The sequence below is a fragment of the Mesoplodon mirus genome (genome assembly GCF_964341445.2).
Source record: "Mesoplodon mirus genome assembly, chromosome: 3".
NCBI classification, from domain to species: Eukaryota; Metazoa; Chordata; class Mammalia; order Artiodactyla; family Ziphiidae; genus Mesoplodon; species Mesoplodon mirus.
The window spans coordinates 17,350,402-17,369,165 of record NC_138978.1 but is presented as its reverse complement, the minus strand read 5'-3'; the positions used below and the strand labels follow the sequence as shown (position 1 = coordinate 17,369,165).

Sequence of the window (18,764 nt, the reverse complement as noted above, 5' to 3'; positions counted from 1 at the left end):
TCCAGAGCATGAAGAACCCAAAGTCTCCTGCCGTGGACGCTCCCACTGAAACCTTGGATGAACTTGATGGGCCACACATGTCTGGGTGTCCACGGCCACCAAAGAGTCTGTTCGTCCCCAATTAATAATAGGTTCCTCAAAACCAGAGATACAAGCCACCTTGGTCATGGTCCAGGACAGGCTTGATATTACTGAGTCTGAAGATGAGAAGCAGGTGAGCATTTGTCACAGAGGTGATGTCCATGCAGGAAAGTGTCCTAGTATCTTGCCAACCCAGCTCCCCAGTAGGGAGGAACTCAGGTTGATTCTCAAAGCAGCAGCCCTTTCCTCTGGGAGTGTCTTGTTGGCTGAGGGCAAGAGGAATGGGTTGAGCAAAGAGGTGGCCTCAGGTGCCCAGGTAGGGCCAAGCAATTTGGTCCGGTCTTCATGGATTCAGTGCTGTGTCTCCCACCTCAAGTGCCTTTGACCCAGCAACACTTGATACAGGTGATCTAAGTGTAGATTATAATGATGGCGATGGAGAAGATGAATATAATTTTGCTCAACAGGTGAAGATGGTGAAAAGTTCAAGGGAGGCCACAGCCAGGGGCTGGAACCATTCCCCAAAGGTCTCAACTTGTAAAGAGAGGGGAGCTTGGGAGAGCAACTGGAGTGGCCAAGGAAGGCAACTTTGCCCTCTTCTCCAGAACCTTTGGTGTCCCCCTCTGCCCAGGGGTGGTGGCTCAAAGATTGGCCACATCTCTGCACCCAGCTGTGCTGGAGCAGAAGACAGAGGCATCTTGGCTGAGAATGTGTCAACACTGAAAGATGCACCTCTGGGTGGGATAGGGACATGCCTCCCCCCAATGCCAAGGAGAATCTGTGGTCTTGTCTGTGGGGCAGCCAGTCCCTGATGATCCAAGAACCCTCCTCCAGAGCTCCAAGGGAAGCTCTCTGCACCCCCAGCAGCTTAAAGGGATTCCCGGACCGATGGAGGCCCAATTCCTAGAGGGTAGGGCATGCAGGGGATAGGCCTGGGTCTCTGAGGGAGGCTCTGTGAGAAATCGAAGCTCCATGGGCTGTGGACTTGGAGGCATAGAGCCGAAGCCTATGGCAACAAAGGTTTGCCGCCCACAAGCAGAGGGACCCCAGTTACAGAAACCCCTTCTGAGCCTGCCTGTTCACTTATGTGTCCTCAAGACTTGATCCCCTCCCCCTGCCATCTGATTCAGTGAATGAGAAAACTGGAGGTTCTGTGGGCTTTCCAGGCCCTAAGTGGGGTGGGCAAAGTTGGAACTGGGGCTTCCGTCTAAGAACCCAAAGCTGCTTCCGGATGCCTGGCTTGGGTCCTGGTACCCTGGGCTGGCCCACTGCCGACAAGCCCCACCCACATGGCCCCGCCCCCTGGCTAAGCCTGTTCCTGGTGGTCCCAGTCCCCCTGCCTGGGCTAGATTCCACCCTCCACCCAGCAGAGGTGTGTGGAGAGGGTCCTGAAGTCTTCAGAATTCCTGGGTGATTCCCTGGGAATGCCCCAGGGCTAGGGTCCTCCCTTCTGCTGAAGTCCCAGTGTTCAGAGCAGGAATGGCTGCGGTTCTGGCCCTGAGCCAGAGACCCACCCGGGAGGGCCGGCTCCCAGCGCTCCCAGCACTCCCAGCCAAGAGCGGCCCTGTGAGCTCCACCTCCTCCTCTGGCCAGGGGACCAACTGGAGTTGGGTCCAAAGGGCTCCAGGACGTCATCCCAGACACCATCTTCCTTTGGGTGCTCAAGGTACTCTATTCAGGGTGAGCTGTGATCTCTGTGTCTGAAATGGCACAGAGGCCACGACAGGATTTGGCTGGGGGAAGACTGCAGGCTGACCAGAGACCCTCCTGGGGGGACAGTGAGGGGGTGGACTCCAAGGGGGTCCCTCGAGGTCCCTAATCACAGGCAAATGGTGGATGGGCTGTTCGTCTCCAGAGCGCTGGCCATGAGTAGGGAATGGGCTCCTTTCCTGGCCTCCTGGGACCCCAGGGCGATGAAGGGACTGAGGCTGGGAGGCTCAGGGATCAGTAAGGGTTAGGCTGGGACTTGGGCTGGGGCAAGTCGCCCCAGGGGCCCTAGTAGGCCTGGCCAGTTTCCACAGGCAGGAGTCCCAGCACAGCCGAGTGCTCCCCGAGCTTCATGCGACGCTGTGTGGAGAGGCTCACGTTTTTGGCCAGGTAATCAACAGCAGCTGGAAAAAAAAAAAGATAAACTCCTAGAAATTGAGGTTCTTTTTGCCTATTATGCAATCTGCCCCACATCCATTCACCCATCCATCCATCCATCCATATATCCATCTATCCATCCATTTATTCATTCATTAAATTATCCATCCATTCTTCTGTCCATCTATCCATCTCTTCTTCCATCCATCCAATCATATATTTATCCATCTATGCATTGTCCATCCATTTATCCATTCATCAGTTTTTCCATCCACTCCTTGTCTATCCATCTGTTCATCCATACATCCACCCATCCACCCATCCAACCATCTATTTCTTCATGAAGCTCTTTCTCTCACTTCCTCTCCAATCATTCAGCACATATTTGCTTAACACATTATTTACCCAGCTCTTTCATGGATTCTGTAGGGAAGTACAGAGGGTATCACATTGTTTAGTGTCTCCACCTATCCCTGCTCTGAGGGACATCCAGTGAGTCCCATGGCATCCAGGTAGTAATGAGGGCAAGGTCCTTCTGCCTTTTTTGGACCCTAAGCCCAGCTCATGGATGAGGCAAAGCAAGACCTCGTACTCAAAAATCAGAGGAGATTTTGCCGGGGAGCTGAGGGGTCCACGCAGGAGGAGGAGCTAGGAGCCTGTAATGCAGGGAGTTGAGACCTTCAGCCTTGTCATTTCTGGTCACCCAGAGGAGAGGGATGAGAGCCTGAGGGTGTGTACTTGCGTGTGGTGAAGCATGGGAACAAGAATCTCCGGGATGTAGTAATGGGCACGAACAATACTTGTACATGTACGCGTGCACCGATGTGGGTGAGTGGTGTGCACCTGCATGTGTAAAAAACAGTGGGAACACCTGTGCATGTACAGGTAACTGCACAGGTGAGCTCTACCTAAGCCAGGTCCATGTGTCCGGGTGAGTGCGTGTGTGTGCAGGTATGCCTACGTGTGTTCTGTCTTGACTGTCCTAATTGTGCCTGCCTGGGGCTGCAGCAGAAATCATCCTTGACCAAATGACTTGACTGGCATGTGACCAAGGCCTCTTGAAAGGCACAGAGATGCCACTTCCCAAACCAGACTCTGTGGCTGTGGTCAATCCAACCCCCTGGACCCCTCGGATCCAGAGGCGAGAGGAAGATGGAGAGGGGACTACGGTAGGAATCACGAGGCCTGGCCCAACACCCTCTCTGTCACTTGCCCCCTGAGGGGCCCTGTAACACTCTACATGTCTCCCCAAAGTTGGGGGCTCCTGCCTAGGATGGGCGGGTAGAGCCAGGAGGTGATGGGCATGGCTGGAGGGCAACAGGGGAGGTGAGATGGGCTGTATCAATAACTGAGCTCCAGTGGGACTGCCCTGGCGGTCCAGTGGTTAAGACTCCACGCTTCCACTGCAGGGGGCTCAGGTTCAATCCCTGGCTGGGGAACTAAGACCCCGCATGCCACCCGGCATGGCCAAAAAAAAAAAAAAAAATTCTAAAAAATAATTGAGCTCCAGGAGGCTGTATTGCCTAGGGGCTCAAATGACCTACATGCAAACTCCGCTCCTGTCAACTCTCAGTGTGTGATTTGCGGCGTACCAACTCACCTTTCCAAGCCTCAGTTTCCTTGGAAGATAATAATAGCACCTAGGCTGAAGGGTAATTGGGATTAAATGAGATAATGTATATAAGGTGGTTAGCTAGCACTGTGCCTGGCACATAGTGAGTTGGATAGATGTGGGCTCCTGGGATTGGGGCTTAGTAAGCAGACATGCCCTTTGATGGTGGCTAGAAGGAAAGGAACAGTGAACGGGGCAATTCAGAGGCCCAGTTACCTCCTGCTCACGTGGCTTTGGGCAAATCACTTTGCCTCTCCAGCCCTGTTTCCTTGTCTGTAAAATGGGGAGAACAAATTCCAGCCTCCTCAAGGGCTGTTACGAGAATCAAATGAGATAATGGGCTTTAAGATGCCAGGCACCGAGGGCTCAGGGCATGGCCTCCTAGATTCCTAAAGGATGTGCAAGAGCCCTGGGGTCTCTCTGGAGTGTCAGGACCCTGTGCCCCTCAGCTTTCCAGGCTCTAAGGACTGAATTGGGCCCCTTGGGTGCTGCCCCTGAGGTCATTCAGCCTCCAGGCTCCCAGCAGGTAGGACAGAGTAGTGGTGGCCTGCCTTGGATCTGGCCCTTACTCTGGGTGAGGGTGGAAAAATCTCCCATCTCTGGCCTCAGGGGGACCCGGCAGCTGTGGCCACACCATCTCAGCTACTTGGAGCCAGTTTCATCTGGGCTCCAGGTCCTGCCCACGAGGAGGCCTCACTGTCAGGGTGATGATAGGAAGGGGAAGGGGGGAAGCTAACGTTTCCCCAGAGCTGGCTCTCTGCCAGTCCTGTTTTAAGCACTTTACGTGCATCATCTCATTTAAAATTCTCACAACAACTCTGTGAGGCTGGTATTATTATTATCAGCCCCATTTTGCATATGACAAAACTGAGGCCCTGCCCTGAGAGACTGCATAACTTGAAAGATCCCAGGGCTCCTAAATTATGGAATCATAATTCAAATGCAGGCAGTCTGATGCCAGCTGCTAATCAGCCCCCACCAACCCCACCCAGCAGCCTCCTACAGCATCACCCTGGCTCGTGTACAGCACTTCAGAGTGTACGGAGCACTCTATACCCCAGAGCCTGCAATGGCCCCATTTTCTACTTCAGGAAATGTAAGTGACTTGTCTAAGGGCACAGCTCTTCCTGCAGGTGGGGCAGAAAGGTCTGGCTTTGAATAACAGTGATGGATGGGAACCACTAGGTACTAGGCGGACAAAATCTCATCTGAGTCTTTCAACAGTCCCATGCTTTAGATACGGTTGTTCCCATTTTACAAACATGGAAACCAAGGCTCAGAAAGATGGTTGGCCCGGAGGCACGCGCACGGCACATGAGCTGGAGGAGCCTGAACGTGTCCTGCCTGTGCCTCTGGCCACTCTGTCTCTTCCTCTTTAGCCTCTCCCTGTCACCAGCCACGGCCCTGCGCACAGTAGGTGCTTGTTGGCAAGATGAGCAAGGAAACACCAAGCCAAAATTAACTACGACCCAGCCTACTTCGAGGGCACCCGTCTTCCCGCAGAGTCTGCCTCTCCCTGGGGTCAGGCCGGGGTCCGGCGAGGGGCAGGGCTGTGACATTTCTCATTATGGCCTCTGTCAATGGCCCTTCCTGTCCTTCTGTCTCTCTGCGTCTCCCCTCCTTTGCCTCGCGCCTGAGCCTGGGCTCTAAATGTCTCAAATTAGATTAATCGGGAGTTGGCAGCAGAGGTGGCAGTGATGCCAACCAGTAAACAAATCTCAGCCATCAGCGTCTCGTCAGCCCGCGGCCCCAGAGGAGGACCCTTCTAGACACAAATTCTTATTAGACTTGTCAGATCTATTAAAATTCTTTTCACACTTCTGCGTTCTATCAGCCCCATCATTAGTACGGCCCTGGCTTCTGGGAACACCAGGGCCGTATTAATCTGCCATGTGCCCTGTCCCTGCCCCCCTGCCCCCACCCCCTTTAGGGACGGGGAGAGACGGATGGATGGACGATGGCAGGGAGCAGGAAAGGAAGGTGTGAAGGTGTCCCTGGGAAGATGAGAGGCCCGGGAAGAGGAGGTGGACTTTGCTGCTTAAGAGTTTGGCCCACGTGACTCCAGGCACACCTGAAAGTGATGCTTTCCGTGGCTAAAGGTGTGGCCGTGTGCACGTCGATACGTACCACCGGGTGATCTCAGGCAGCCAATCTCTCTGGGATCCCATTTCCTCATCTGCCCAATGGGAATAATCCTGCACCCTGCACAGGGTGGCCGTCAGGATGGAATGCCAGACCCATAGTAGATGCTCAAGAAACCATCATTTCTCCTTTCTTTATACACATATATCTTGTATAGTTCTACCTTGAAGTTATGTATAGACACACATTAGTGAATACCCACAGAGAAATAAATCTCTGTCCATGCATAGGTGCATGTGAAGTTGTGCACATAAATCCACACCCAGGTGGGTCAAGGTGTGCATCATTACTCAGGATCTTATACAGGTTTGTGGTTTGGCCCAAAGAGAACTAGGTTTGATGTTAGATGACCTGGAGTCGTTCATTCACTTTCTGTGTGACCTTGGGGAAAGTTCCTAGTCTCTCTGAGCCATAGCTTTTGCATCTGTAACCTGAGGGCAAATAACCTGGGATTTTTGAGGATTACACGAAATGAGGAACATGCATTTCGCCCAGTGCCCAGTGGGCTAACCTCATGCATGGGACGGATGTGAGAAGATGACAGGTGGCCCTGGGCATACACAGCATGGATTGGAACATGAGGCTCTCGCACATGGGCTGTGGGAGCCCAGTCATAGGTGGGTTCGGCCACCCATGAACATGGGGCAGTGGTCAGTGGGAACACCGTGTGTCCCTGGGCTGTACCAGGATGTCAAAGGTGAGGGGGATGGTACCAGGGGAAAACATCAAGACGATGGAGTCTAACCCCTGGGCCCCCATTTCACAGATGGCAAAACTGAGGCTCAGAGAGGCAGGTGACTTGCCCACACCGTGGTGGTGGAGGGGCAGACTCTCCCTCAGGCCCCTCCCAGCCTGCCCCTGGAGCCTCTGTGGGGTGGGTGGAGGGGTATGGGGTCTGAGTTGGGAGGGCAGGAGAAGGTGGCCCAGGAGGCGCTCTGAGCTACCCTGGAGGAGCCAGGGGAGCAAGGGTGGAGCTAGAGGGGGAGTGAGTGGGAGGAGGGGGAGCCGGAGGGAGGAGGGATGAGGGAGGATGGGGGGGTGAGTGGGAGGGTGAGTGGGGACAGGGGAGGAAATCACTGGCCAGCTTTTCCCCAGCAAAGGGGAACAAAACTCCTTTCTCGCCTCCTGGGCCCTTTTCCTTTTGATCCCCCCTCCTTCGCGGCCCCCGTGCTGACTTTGGGGTTAATTTTATTTCCGAGTTGGGCAGGCGCCCCTGGAGTGGGGCACAGGGCTCCGGGTGTGACTAACGCCTGCCCCAGGCCAGGGCTGCCGCCGCCGCCGCCACTGGAGCTGCTCTAAACTCTTTATCAAGAGCATGTGTGTCCTGCTCCGTGCCCGGGAACACGGGCTGGGGCAGGGGGTCACCCTGGCCCCTCTGGAAACACTCCCGTGCACATGTAGGCACCCTGCTCTCAGATATACAGGCACACGTGTGTTCTATGACCCCATGCACACACATTCACACAGACACAGTTATACACACAGACAGCATCATGTGTTCACACCCAGATGCACAACTGGACACCAGTGCACACAGCCACACCTATGCACACACTCAAGCAGACCCACACCCGTATGTACACTCTGCACACACACATACTCCCCAATACACACACTTACACACTCCAGCGTATGTACATGCTGAACACACATGTACATACTGAACACACATGTAGGTACTGCCACACATATTCATATACTTACACACACTGCTACACACATGCACACATATTTGTTATACATTCCACATAGTGATGTAGGTCAAACACAGGCACCTACATAGACACTGAGCCACATGTACACACTTCAACACACGTGCATATGTGTTGTAGCCACATATACTCACATGACCAAATGTGTGCAGGAGTGTTCACATACAAACCCACATGCAACCACATGCACACGATATGCTCATTTATACTTACACACGTGTGTCATACACACATATATCCACATGTGCTATTCACGTATATACATATAAACATACTCACCTGTAGGCAAGATGTGTGCACTTACACGTGCATGCTGAAACACCCCCCCCCACACACACACACAAACTGTAAGGTATCCATGACATATGTATTCGCACTCGCCCAGATACATGTATGTGAACATGCACATATACAGGGAAGGGGCTGCGAACACGGCTGGGAGGCGGAGGCCGGCACAGCTGGCCCTCATTTAGCCATGGAGGCCAAGGCTGCGTGAGGAGGGGTGGGTGGGTGTGGGTTTAGGAAGCAGAGGTCAGCGGGGCCGGGTCAGGGCTACACTGAGGGCAGAGAAGCCCAGAGAAGCCCTGGGGCTGGAAGGTCACACCCTCTTGTCACATGCCCTTCTGATTGGTTTGACACCAGCAGGTGATGCCTTTGCCGGGGGCGGGGCAGCCTGTGACCTCGGCTCCCGGGCTGCCTTGACCGGCCCTGCTGCTGCCCCGTCCTTCCGTCCATCCCCATCCAGCTGGAGGCTGTGGCCCAGCCTGCCTTTTGCAGCCTTTGGTCTGAGGGTCTGCCGTCTCTGCCTCCAGGCCAGGTGCCAAGGGTGTGGCAGCTGGGATGGGCACCTGAGACCAGCTCACGGTTTGGGGAAACCAAGGCTGAGGATGGGGGCAGGGGAGAGAACTCAAAGATACTGCTTTGCCCTATAGCGGGGGTGGGGCGGGGAGAAAGGGGCAGGATCTCTCACTCCGCTTGTCTGACACGGCCGCCACCAGCACACGTGGCTCTCGGAGCACTTGAAACGTGCCTGGGGCAACCGGAGAACTGAATGTTACCTTTTGATTTCATTTCATCCAACTTAAATTTAAAAACTGAAATTCACTTTAATTTAGTGGTTGGGAAACTTTTCAGTATATTTGGAACAACTTGGGTGTGTAAATCTACCTCCTCAGTTGTAAATTTGATGCAACTTAAATGCAGATCAAGTATTTCCAATGAAAACAGCATCTGAATGAAAATAGGCTGGATTTCAAAGACAGTGTATGAAAAAAGGAATGTAAAAAAAACCTTATTACTAATTTTGTACGGATTACACATCAAAATGATCACCTCTTGGATATACTGGGTTACATAAAAAATGTTAGTAAAAATCATTCCACTTGTAAAATGTGGCTACTAGGGAATTTTAATGACACTGGTGTTTCGTATTATGTTCCTATGGGGCAGCGCGGCTCTAAGGCAGTAGTAGCGTCTCAGCATCATCTTAGGACAGCCGTTCCGCCTTCTTGGAGCTCAATTTCCTCACCTATGAAATGGGCACCAGCACCCCAACACCACCTTGCTGTTCTCTACAAATAAGCGGGAGGTCCTTGGAGGCGGGCAGGGCAGGGAGAGGGAGGGGGACGCCCAGGGCGCCAGGCACTCACTCTGGCCATACTGGCCGTACTGGTAGCCAGCCACGGGGTCCACGCTGTAGCCGGGGGTGCTGTAGGTGGGCGGGCAGTAGGACTGGGAGGTGGGCAGGCTGTCTCCCGGCTTGATGGAGTCAGCCCGCTGGCTGCAGCTGGCCGAGATGGAGGTGGCAGAGTCCAGGCCGCCGTGCAGCGGAGAGATGGAGAAGTCGGCCTGGGGCTGCGGTGGCACCGCACTGGGGTTGCTCAGAATGCTCATCACCTGCGGGGGAGAGACCGTCAGTGCTGGCGCCACGGCAGGCGTGGGGGGCTCGGAGGAAGGACCTGGCAGACGCACGTGTGAGCAGGGGAGATGCCAGGCTGGCCTTGGACAGGCCTTTGCTGGAGTTGCTCCCTTGAGGTCCCTGCAGCCTTGAGATCCTCCATTTACCTGGCTTGCTTGCCTTTGTGAGTAAGATGGTTAGCGGTTTCTCTGGTCAAGTCCTGGCCCATGGAGCCTCCTTCCACTGAGAGCTTTTGGGGGCAGGGCAGGCGTAGTTCCCCTCGCTATTCCTGGGCCTGGCTCTGAGGGGCACCTTATTTCTGTCTGCTGAATGAATGAATGCATACGTGCATAAACGAATGACTGACTGAATGAATGAACCAGCTAATTATGTCTCTCCCATCAGACTGGGATGCCGCCATCTTCCAACACAAAGGTTAAAGAAAGACTCTGGATCTGTCCAGCTTTACTCCCCCATCCTGCGCTAGGCCTACTATGCGCTTGACTTTGAGCTTCGGCCCCTACATGGCCAACGCTTTCAAATAGCACTGATTCTGGAAGCTCCCGGATGTGTGACCATCACCCCCTTCCTGCTTGGCCTGGTTTAGCAAACAGGAACTCACCATCAGGGCTGGCAACCCCAGCTGACAGGGTGAGGCTTGTCTCTAGAAACTCAGCTTAAAAACCTGGTGTCGGTTCATTGGTGTGTTCACTTATTCATTCAACAAACATGCATTGAGGATGACTATGGCTCTAGGCCTCAGGCCGGGCCCTGGGACTTCAGAGGACGAAGAGCCATGGTCCCCGACCTGGACCGGAGGAGTCTCTGGGTCTGGTCGGGGTGGCAATTAGCAACAGATCATCAGGATACAGAGTGATGAGGGGCATCGTAGAGGCAGCAGAGGGGGCTGTGGAAGCCCAGAGGAGAGCACCCAGGCATCCTGGTGACCCAGCTACTGGAGAGAGAGTGGGAAAGGCGGAGCAGGCAGCAGGTGCAGGCAGGGTGAGGTGCAGGTGGGGTGTCCTGGTCAATCCAGGAGAGATGAGGGGGAGGGGGATAGAGAGGCAGCCCTTGTGGACCTAACCTGCAGGGCCCGGGACCCTGATGACCTCCTGGTAATGCCACCCTTTATGGGGAGGGAGGGCCGGGATGGTCAGTCTTGCTGATAATCTGCTCAGCACGGAGCTGAAGGGCCACGCTGCAATCCATGCTGGGCACACGGTGTGCTCCCTGATGTCCCCCCCCACCCACCCCCCTGGGGAGAAAGCAGGCTTTGGGCATTGGAGCAATGATCTTTTTGCCAACTAGACACCTTGTGAAAATTTTCACCTTCCCATTTTTGACCCATCCCTGCCACAGGCATGAGGCATGGGCGGGGTGGAGGGCATGGATGTGGAATCCTCAGGCCAGGGGCAGACACTTAGCTCCTCCACTTACTGGCTGTGCAGCTGCCAGGGGTCCCTTAACCCCTGTGACCGCCCCCATCCTTAGAGTGTGGCCGGGAGGTTGAGACAGGCTCTGTGTGTGGAAAGTGCTCAGGTATCAGCAGCCCCAGATCCTCTAATCCTCCTCTTCCCCTTCTCCTTACCTTTCCCTCCTCTTAGCAACAGACTCGTGTGACTCTCCCGGTGCAGAGGCCTGCAGAGAGGTGTGGGGTGGAGCCATAAGGCCAATTTCTCGGATGGAGAAACTGAGGCCTGCGAAGGGCTGTGGTTTCCCCAGATCTCACAGCAGGTCTGCCAGGGAGCAGTCCAGGCCTGGCCCCACTCCCCTGATAATGGCAAGTCTGACTGTCCAAGATGGGTTTTAACCACGGTAGGGGCTCTCACTCCAGATGTTTGTTCCCTGGCAGCTGTTGGTGGGGGTGTGCAGTGGGGTCCCTCACCCCTGAGGGGCCTGGTTCCTCCGGAATGCCAAGAGCACAGCCTCCCCCTGACTCTTCCCACAATGTACCCAGAACGTTCCCCTCAGCCCTGGGGGTCACCCCTCCTCTGGCCTTTCTTTCTCCACCCTCTCCCAGAGCCAAAGTCAAGGGCACCAGGCCTGCTGGGGCTGGACTTTGTCTCCACTGCAGCTGGTGGGGTTTAGGTGGGACTTCATGGGGTGTCAACCCAGTGAGATGGCAAAGACACACGGGGGTGGGTCTGGGAGAAGGAGACACCTGGGCTAGTTTGGGTGTTTTTAGGGAGCTGAATTCTCCCAAACTCACTCTTTGTTGAACATACTTCTGAGGCCTCTCTCATGGCAGGGTCTACCCAGGGGTGCTGGGGTGCTGGTGAGAGGGACCCGGTGAAGGGGGTGGTGTGTGAGGACGTCTGACACCGCTGAGCTGGGTTTGTTGCTCTCTGACTGTTGAGATGGGGTCCTGGGTCTGAGGAATTTGCTGGTGTGTGTGTTTGGTGGGCCTGGCGGGGGCGGGGTGGGTGCGTGGGTGGGCACGGTACTCAGGAATCTCACACTGCCCTGGGGTTAGGAGACCCGATTTTTTTCCAGGTTGCCTGTCAGGTTCCCAATCTAGAACTCACCTTCCATCTAAATTAAGAAAATCACCATCATCTCATTCCCTACCCCGTATAAACACTAACCATGGTCTTCCTTTCAAGGAGGCCTGGGCCCGAGGGATAAACTTAGAGGCTCAGGGAAAACACACAGGCCCCCATGTCTCTTCCTTCAAAACAATTGTGGGGCTGGGGAGACTCTTGTGAGGGTTTGTCAGCTCTGGTGAGACCCCAGTTTAATCCTTATCTCCTGCACAGCACCCAGATGCCACGCCCAGGAAGGATGGGATGGAGGGGACAAAGCGGGCGTGGTTAGGGAGAGGAGATGGGTGCTTTGGGGGATGGGCTGGGAGCTGTGCATAGACCCAGTACTCATCCTGCAAGGCAGAGCCCCATAGACAATCGCCACCAAATCTGACGATATGGCTTGAATTATCCGTGGCTCCTCATACCTCCCAGATAAACAGGGCAAAGGCTTCTTGTGACTGGACCTCTACCTGCCTGTCCCAACTCCTCCCACCCATTCCTACCTTGCACTTTATGGCCCAGCTATCCCAAACCATATAGTGTTTCCTGAAGACATCCTTCATTCATTCACTTATTCATTGATCAAACGTTTCACAGACTGCTACTATGTGCCAGGCTAGAGATAGGGCTGGACTCTGATCTCTTTGAGGGCAGGATGGAACTGTGTTTCATCCATCATCGCAGCCTCAGTGCCTACATTGTACCTGCTACATACGATAAGCTCAGAAAATCCTATTGAATTCATGCATATTCACTTAGCAAATATTTATTGAGCACCTAGTATGTGCCAGACACTAAGCCAGGCACTGAGATACAGTAATGAACAGTAGCAGCTCCACGACCTCCTGGAGCTGCCAGTCGAGTGAAGGAGGCTGACAACAAATAAATGAACAAATAATATAATTTATGATACCGATAAAGGCTATGGAAGAAAAATAGAGTATGTGGAGTAGTCAGGCAAGACCTCCCCAGAGAGGTGAGATTCAGCAAGACCAAAAAGAACCAGCCAAGGGAAGACAGAGCAGAGAGTTTTCCAGGCAGAAGAGTCAGCAAGTGCAAAGGCCCTGAGGTTGGAACACGTCTAGCAGGTTTGAAACATAGCAAGAAGGTCAACGATAAGACTGAAGATCCTCGGAGCTGCAAGACTTCCTGGAATGCTTTGTCAGAAGGAGCTCATGTGGTGCCCAGTGGATTGGGGGGCTTGGACCCTGGGTCATTAACAGATAGCTCAGAATCAGCTCAGGCCCAGGGAGCTCTCTCTGTAATGGGATTTGTTCAATGGGATTTGCCCTGGAACACCAAATCAAATCCACATCTGGGATAGGTGTGAATGGGGGACGTGCAGCATCTGCCTGCTCTCTTCCAGAGTGCCTGGAGGCCTGGGGATCAAAGAGCTTCCCTTGCATCCAACCCCTGTCCCAGGGCATGACCACTTCCAAGCTGATGGGATTGGACCCATCTAAAGAGAGGTGGGAGAGGGGAGCACTGAATGACTTCTCCAGCAAATGGGCTATATTACCCCCATTCTGCAGATGGGGAAATCGAAGCACAGGAACGTGAAAAGGAGTGCCTGAGATCACACCGCCAGTAAGTGGCAGAGCTGGGATTTGAACCCGTGTCTCCTTGACCCCTAGCTGTGTTCCTTCCCCACAGCAAGCTGTGCTGGAGAGCACGAGAGAGAGAGGCCCTCGGCAACCCCACTGCACAGAGCCCCGCAGGCCTACGTGGCCCTCACCGGCCTGTGGCTGGCCCAAGGGCCCCCGGGAGTCCCTCTTTGCCCGCGGAAGCAGGAAGCGTTTGCCCAGAGTTAGGGGCCCAGCCGAGGTCTGGGGCCTGCAAACTTTTGAACTTGAGGAAGTCCTGGTCTGATGCGGTAATCCACCCCCCTCAAGTATGCTAAGGCCTCTTCCCCGGTGGGTTTTACTTTTTTCCCCGGTGACCTTGCTTTCACTAATGTATTACTTCTTGGTACGTTACCGTTACTAACTCAAAATCAATACCGACCTCCACATCTGTAAGGTTTTATCTGAAGGCAAATCTCTGGGCTGTCTGTCAGGCTGAGTGACAGCCATCCCTTCCTCTCCCCCTCTACCCGCCATGCCCCCCCACCCAAGCCCCTTCCTCTCCCTCTGCTCTAAATCAGTCCCAGCCTCCACCAGACTAAATCAATAAGGGGCCGGCCTCACCCCGCCACCTTCTGCCGCCGGAGGAGAGGCTTCTAGGTTTTGGGGGGTGGGGGCTGTGGGAGCCAAGCACCAGCCCCCCTTCCACATCCTCTGCTCACCGCCCCCTCCCCCGGGACGTGCCGGCGCTCCCCTACTTTAAAAGAAGGGGATGGGAAAAATGTAATTAATTCCCTCCGTTCCTGAGCTGGCCCCGAGGGCCTGGGACAGAGGAGGCTGAGCTGTGCGATCTGCACTCTCTGTGATAACCGAACGTGGCTTTGGGAGCAAGGCTGCAATTAGAAGGGGTGATCACCGTCATCGGGGCTCCATGGCCAGGTTCAGGGTGGGTGAGTGGGCCCATGGCAGGATGCAGAGGGGGGAGGGAGGGGCAGGGGCCGAGACTGGTGAGGTCAGGACGGTGGACCTGGAGATGAGACTGGGGTTAGAATGAGGCCAAGGACCACGGGACCAGCGACCAGGCAGCAGGTGGGGAGCCCCGCCTCTGCAATGCCAGAAGGGGACCCTGAGGCCTCAGAGGGACAGCGGTTTCACCAAAGACACTCGGCCAGTGAGTGCTCTGAGGGGCTTCCCTGCAGCACTGGGGGCCGGGATATCTGCATGAGCATCCATGCTCTGCTGCTGACTAGCTGTGACCCTGGGCAATTTCTTTAACCTTCTGGACCTCAGTTTTCTCATCTGTATAATGGGAATGAGAGTAATTGTAGCTACCTATAGGGTTATTGGAAGGATTAAATGAGTAAATGCTCATAGGATGCTTACGCAGTGCTGGGCATGTTATTTGTTCTCGGTAAATGTAAGCTCTCCCCCTCCCCTTCCTCTCCCCCCACCTTCCACCTGGATTAGATGGGACATGGCTTGAGACAAGGCAGACCCAGGGACCTCCTCCCTGTCAGGGACCCTGTCTTTTCTATCTCTTCTCCCCCGTGGGGCCTGGCACACAGTGGGTGCTTTCTGAAGGGAGCATCACTCTGCCTGCACTCTGGAAAGGGAGCAAGGCGTGTGTCATGTGGACACGTCATACCCCTCCGGGGGATGGTCTGGGGAGGCCCAGTTCATGGCTTGCCTTGGTCCCCAGGGCCCCTGAATGCGCTTATTGGTAGAGAGTGGCGAATCTATGAAGTCTCCAGCTGAGAACTAGCGAGGCCCAGAATTCACACCCCTGCACAACACACACACCGCACAGAGCAGCCCACACTGCACCTCCACAGGGACACACACCTGCATCCCAGAAGGTGAGACAACTCAAAACACCTCTTCTCCGGATCACCACATGGCTTTTCATCAAAACTCCAATAAACTGTCATGATAAACTTCACGCACGCCGACCTACCCTTCTTAAACTCATCAACGCGCTTTTGTGCACACACCTGCACGTAGGCACATCTAAATACACACATGAAAGCTGGGAGGCACCTTGGATATTGGCACATCTTCAGAGATGGGGAAACGGAGGCTCAAAAAGGGGCAATGGTTTGCACTCGGGCAGAGTTGTCCCCCCAAACTAGCAGCAGCGTAGCCAGTTCTGGGGCTCACGATGGCTACCCCTCCTGCCGGCAGGCTCCGGTTTGGCCCCAAAATGACCGGCTGGCTTGGCACACTAAGCGCTTTGATCTCCAAGCCTCAGGTCTGATTGCAACCCTGCCTGGTCCACCCGCTTACTAACTCATCCCCCTGACTTCCACAAGAGCTGAGAGGGGCATGTCTGGGGGGCAGCCTGTCCCCATTGTCAGGGAGAGAAGGTAAGGGCACAGCTTGCCAGGAATGGAACACAATTTCCGTCTGCATTACATGAAATATGTCTCTTTGGACCACAGACTGTCCCAGGCTGAGGATGAGCCGGGGAAGCCCAGCTCATGACTTGCCCTGGTCTCTCAGGGTCTGGGGTCCGAAGTCCATCTCTGTGTCCAGATAAACCCCATAAGGGCAGGCTAAGAGCTGGGGAGAAGGCACAGGGTGGCTCCCTAGGGTTTGTCTGCTCGGAGACTGCTTCTCCATGTTGGTTGCCCAGTTCAATCACCTGGAGAGTCTTTTAAAATGTTGATGCCAGGACCCCACCCCTTAGAGCTGCTGATTAGTTGGTCTGAGGGTCTGGGAATCGAGATTTTTTAAAGCTCATTCCTCCAGTGATTCTAGTATGCTGCCAACTATGAGAACCACTTCTCTCAGATCATCACTATTATTGCTACACACACAATATGACTACACCTCCATACCCATGTGGGTGAAATCACGGGCATGCACACAGAATACACACAGACACTCATACCGGGATAAGCACAGCATATACAGACAAGCCAACATGGACACACAAAGAATGAGACACGTGAACAACTGTCCGCCCCTACGCCATCCACACACTTCACAGATGCACACGGGCAAACAGACCTACACACGCCGCACACCGCAGACACACATCACACAAACGCACACCTGCCCATCCCGCCGCCTGTTCCCAGCTCCATGCTGGGATCAGTGCAAGCGAGAAATCACCCACCCAGATAGCCGCCCACCACTGCTGCTCCCCCTCTCTCGCGCTCAATTCTCCGCTAAGAGGATCTGGGCCCCCTCCCCTCTCCCTGCCTCCTGTGGACAGCGGTAATGGGCTTCGGGTGCTGACTTTGAGCATCCAAACAAGATTTCCCTCGGGCCTCCCTGTCGCTGCCTCCCACTTCGCCTTCCATCTTTCTGCTTGTGGCCCTTGCCTGCCACACCCTCCACCAGCCACATCTCACACAGCAGCCCCCCGCCAACCAGGAGAGCTGGTGCCCAAGCAAGCATCCCTCCCCTGCCCGACCCCAACCCCAGCCCCCTGAGTCCTGTTCCCCTCACGCTTGTCCCCACCCAGTCTTCCAGGAAGATCATTCTCTTGCATGAGCACAGCACCTTACAGTTTCCAAAGCCATCTCCCTTTAAGCCTCAGATGAAGCGCTGTTACCCCATTTCTCAGATGAAGAAACTGAGGCTTAGGAGGGGCTCACCCAGAATCACCTTGGGGATGAGTGGCAGCACTGGGGCAAGAACCCTTGACCCCTGACTTTTAGTCCAGTACTCTTGCCCTGCACTGGCTGTGGTCTTCACTTACCATATGTGGCTCTGGGTCATTCTTAACCCTGTGTATGTGTGTGTGTGTGTGTGTGTGTGTGTGTATTATACGGGAGCATATGGGGGATATTGCATGTGTGAGACTAGTGTGGGTGTGTACTCATGCAGGTGCACATGAAAGCATTGTGTGTATGTATATTTGAATTTTGTATGTGTGTTTGTGAGTCTGTGTGTGCCTGTGTGTCTTGTACGTGCACACATGTACACGAGAGTACGTGTGCAGGTGTGAGTTTTGTATGTGTGCTCCTGAGTTCGCGTGAGAGTATTGTGTGTGCATGTGTGTGAGTATCATTAGTGATTCTCATGTGTGAGTGTTGTTAATGGGTACAGCACGTATGTCTGGGCATATGTCCAGTCTGCCCCTCTAGCTGACCTCACCAAGGGCACACACTGGGGCCTGGGGACCTCAGAAGCTCAGAGGGCACTCGGGAACCAGCTGGTCACTGACTGTCATCTCTGGCCAGGAGGGCCCTCCCCACCCCCAGAGTCCACCAGCTTCTCTCCTCCCTCCACCTGGGAGTTCCACAGACCGGACCCGAAAAGACTCAGGAGTCAGGCTCTGTTTGATTGGAGAGGAAAGCAGGGAGGATAATTTCTGCAGAGGAAGGATTCAGCCAAGACTGTGGTAAGAACCTCCTGGTGTGTGAAAGGAGACACTCTGAGAGACGAAGCCAAAAAAGGGCATCACTGAGAGAAAACTTTCAGCCCTGCTGTGGTCCCCCTTTCTGCCCTGGGCACAGACTGACCTTGACCTTGGATTTGACCAAGAGCTGCTAGAGGCACATGTGCTGTCCCTGTGCCCATCACACAGTAGATGTCTAACAAATATTTATTGAGTGAGTGAATCCGTGAATGAATGAATTTACTTATCTTTTATCCCCAGCACAGGGCCTGGTACAGAGTTGGGTGGATGAAAATAAACGGAAGGTCCGTCCTCTCCCCTCAACTCAGTGGGTTTCAGAGCCCCCTCCTCACCCCAGGGGTCCTTGCCGGCTTAGCTAAAGGCTGTTTCGAAAATGGGGGGATGCACAGAATGACTTCCCACTCATTGTCCAAGAAGCTAAGATTCTCTCTCTCTCTCTCTCACACACACACACAAATTTCCAGTGTTTGGTCTACAAGATGTCAACCTCCAAATATGTGGAAACATCTAGAAGCACCTAGAAACACTGGTGGGGCGGGGGCTGACTTTGGCTTCTCCCTCCCTAGGCGGATCCTGGGTTGGCCCAAGTGTGAAGGGGTCTGTGCCAGGATGGGTCCAAGGGCTCCTGGTCCCTGGCGGGTGCTGGAGCTGATGGGGTGCGGTGGGATTCAGAGACCATTTCTGATGGCGTGATAATGGCGGATGGGGATTAGCGCAACTCCGCTCAGAGCGGCGGTGGGGTTGGAGAAGGAAGGGGCCGATCGCCGGGAAAGATATGA

The 18,764-nt window shown here is 54.4% G+C and overlaps 1 protein-coding gene across 2 annotated transcripts in view; it reads right to left on the bottom strand.

Moving 5' to 3' along the window:
* Positions 1-2,076: 2,076 nt before the first annotated feature.
* Positions 2,077-18,764, bottom strand: part of PAX7 (paired box 7) — a gene marked incomplete at both ends in the record, with an annotated part of 98,945 nt that continues 82,257 nt past the window's right edge. For both annotated transcript variants that reach the window (XM_082614445.1, XM_082614446.1), the window contains 2 exons: positions 2,077-2,192; positions 9,282-9,528. In XM_082614445.1, the coding sequence (XP_082470571.1) occupies positions 2,077-2,192; positions 9,282-9,528 (363 nt within the window). The remainder of the gene's footprint in view (positions 2,193-9,281; positions 9,529-18,764) is intronic.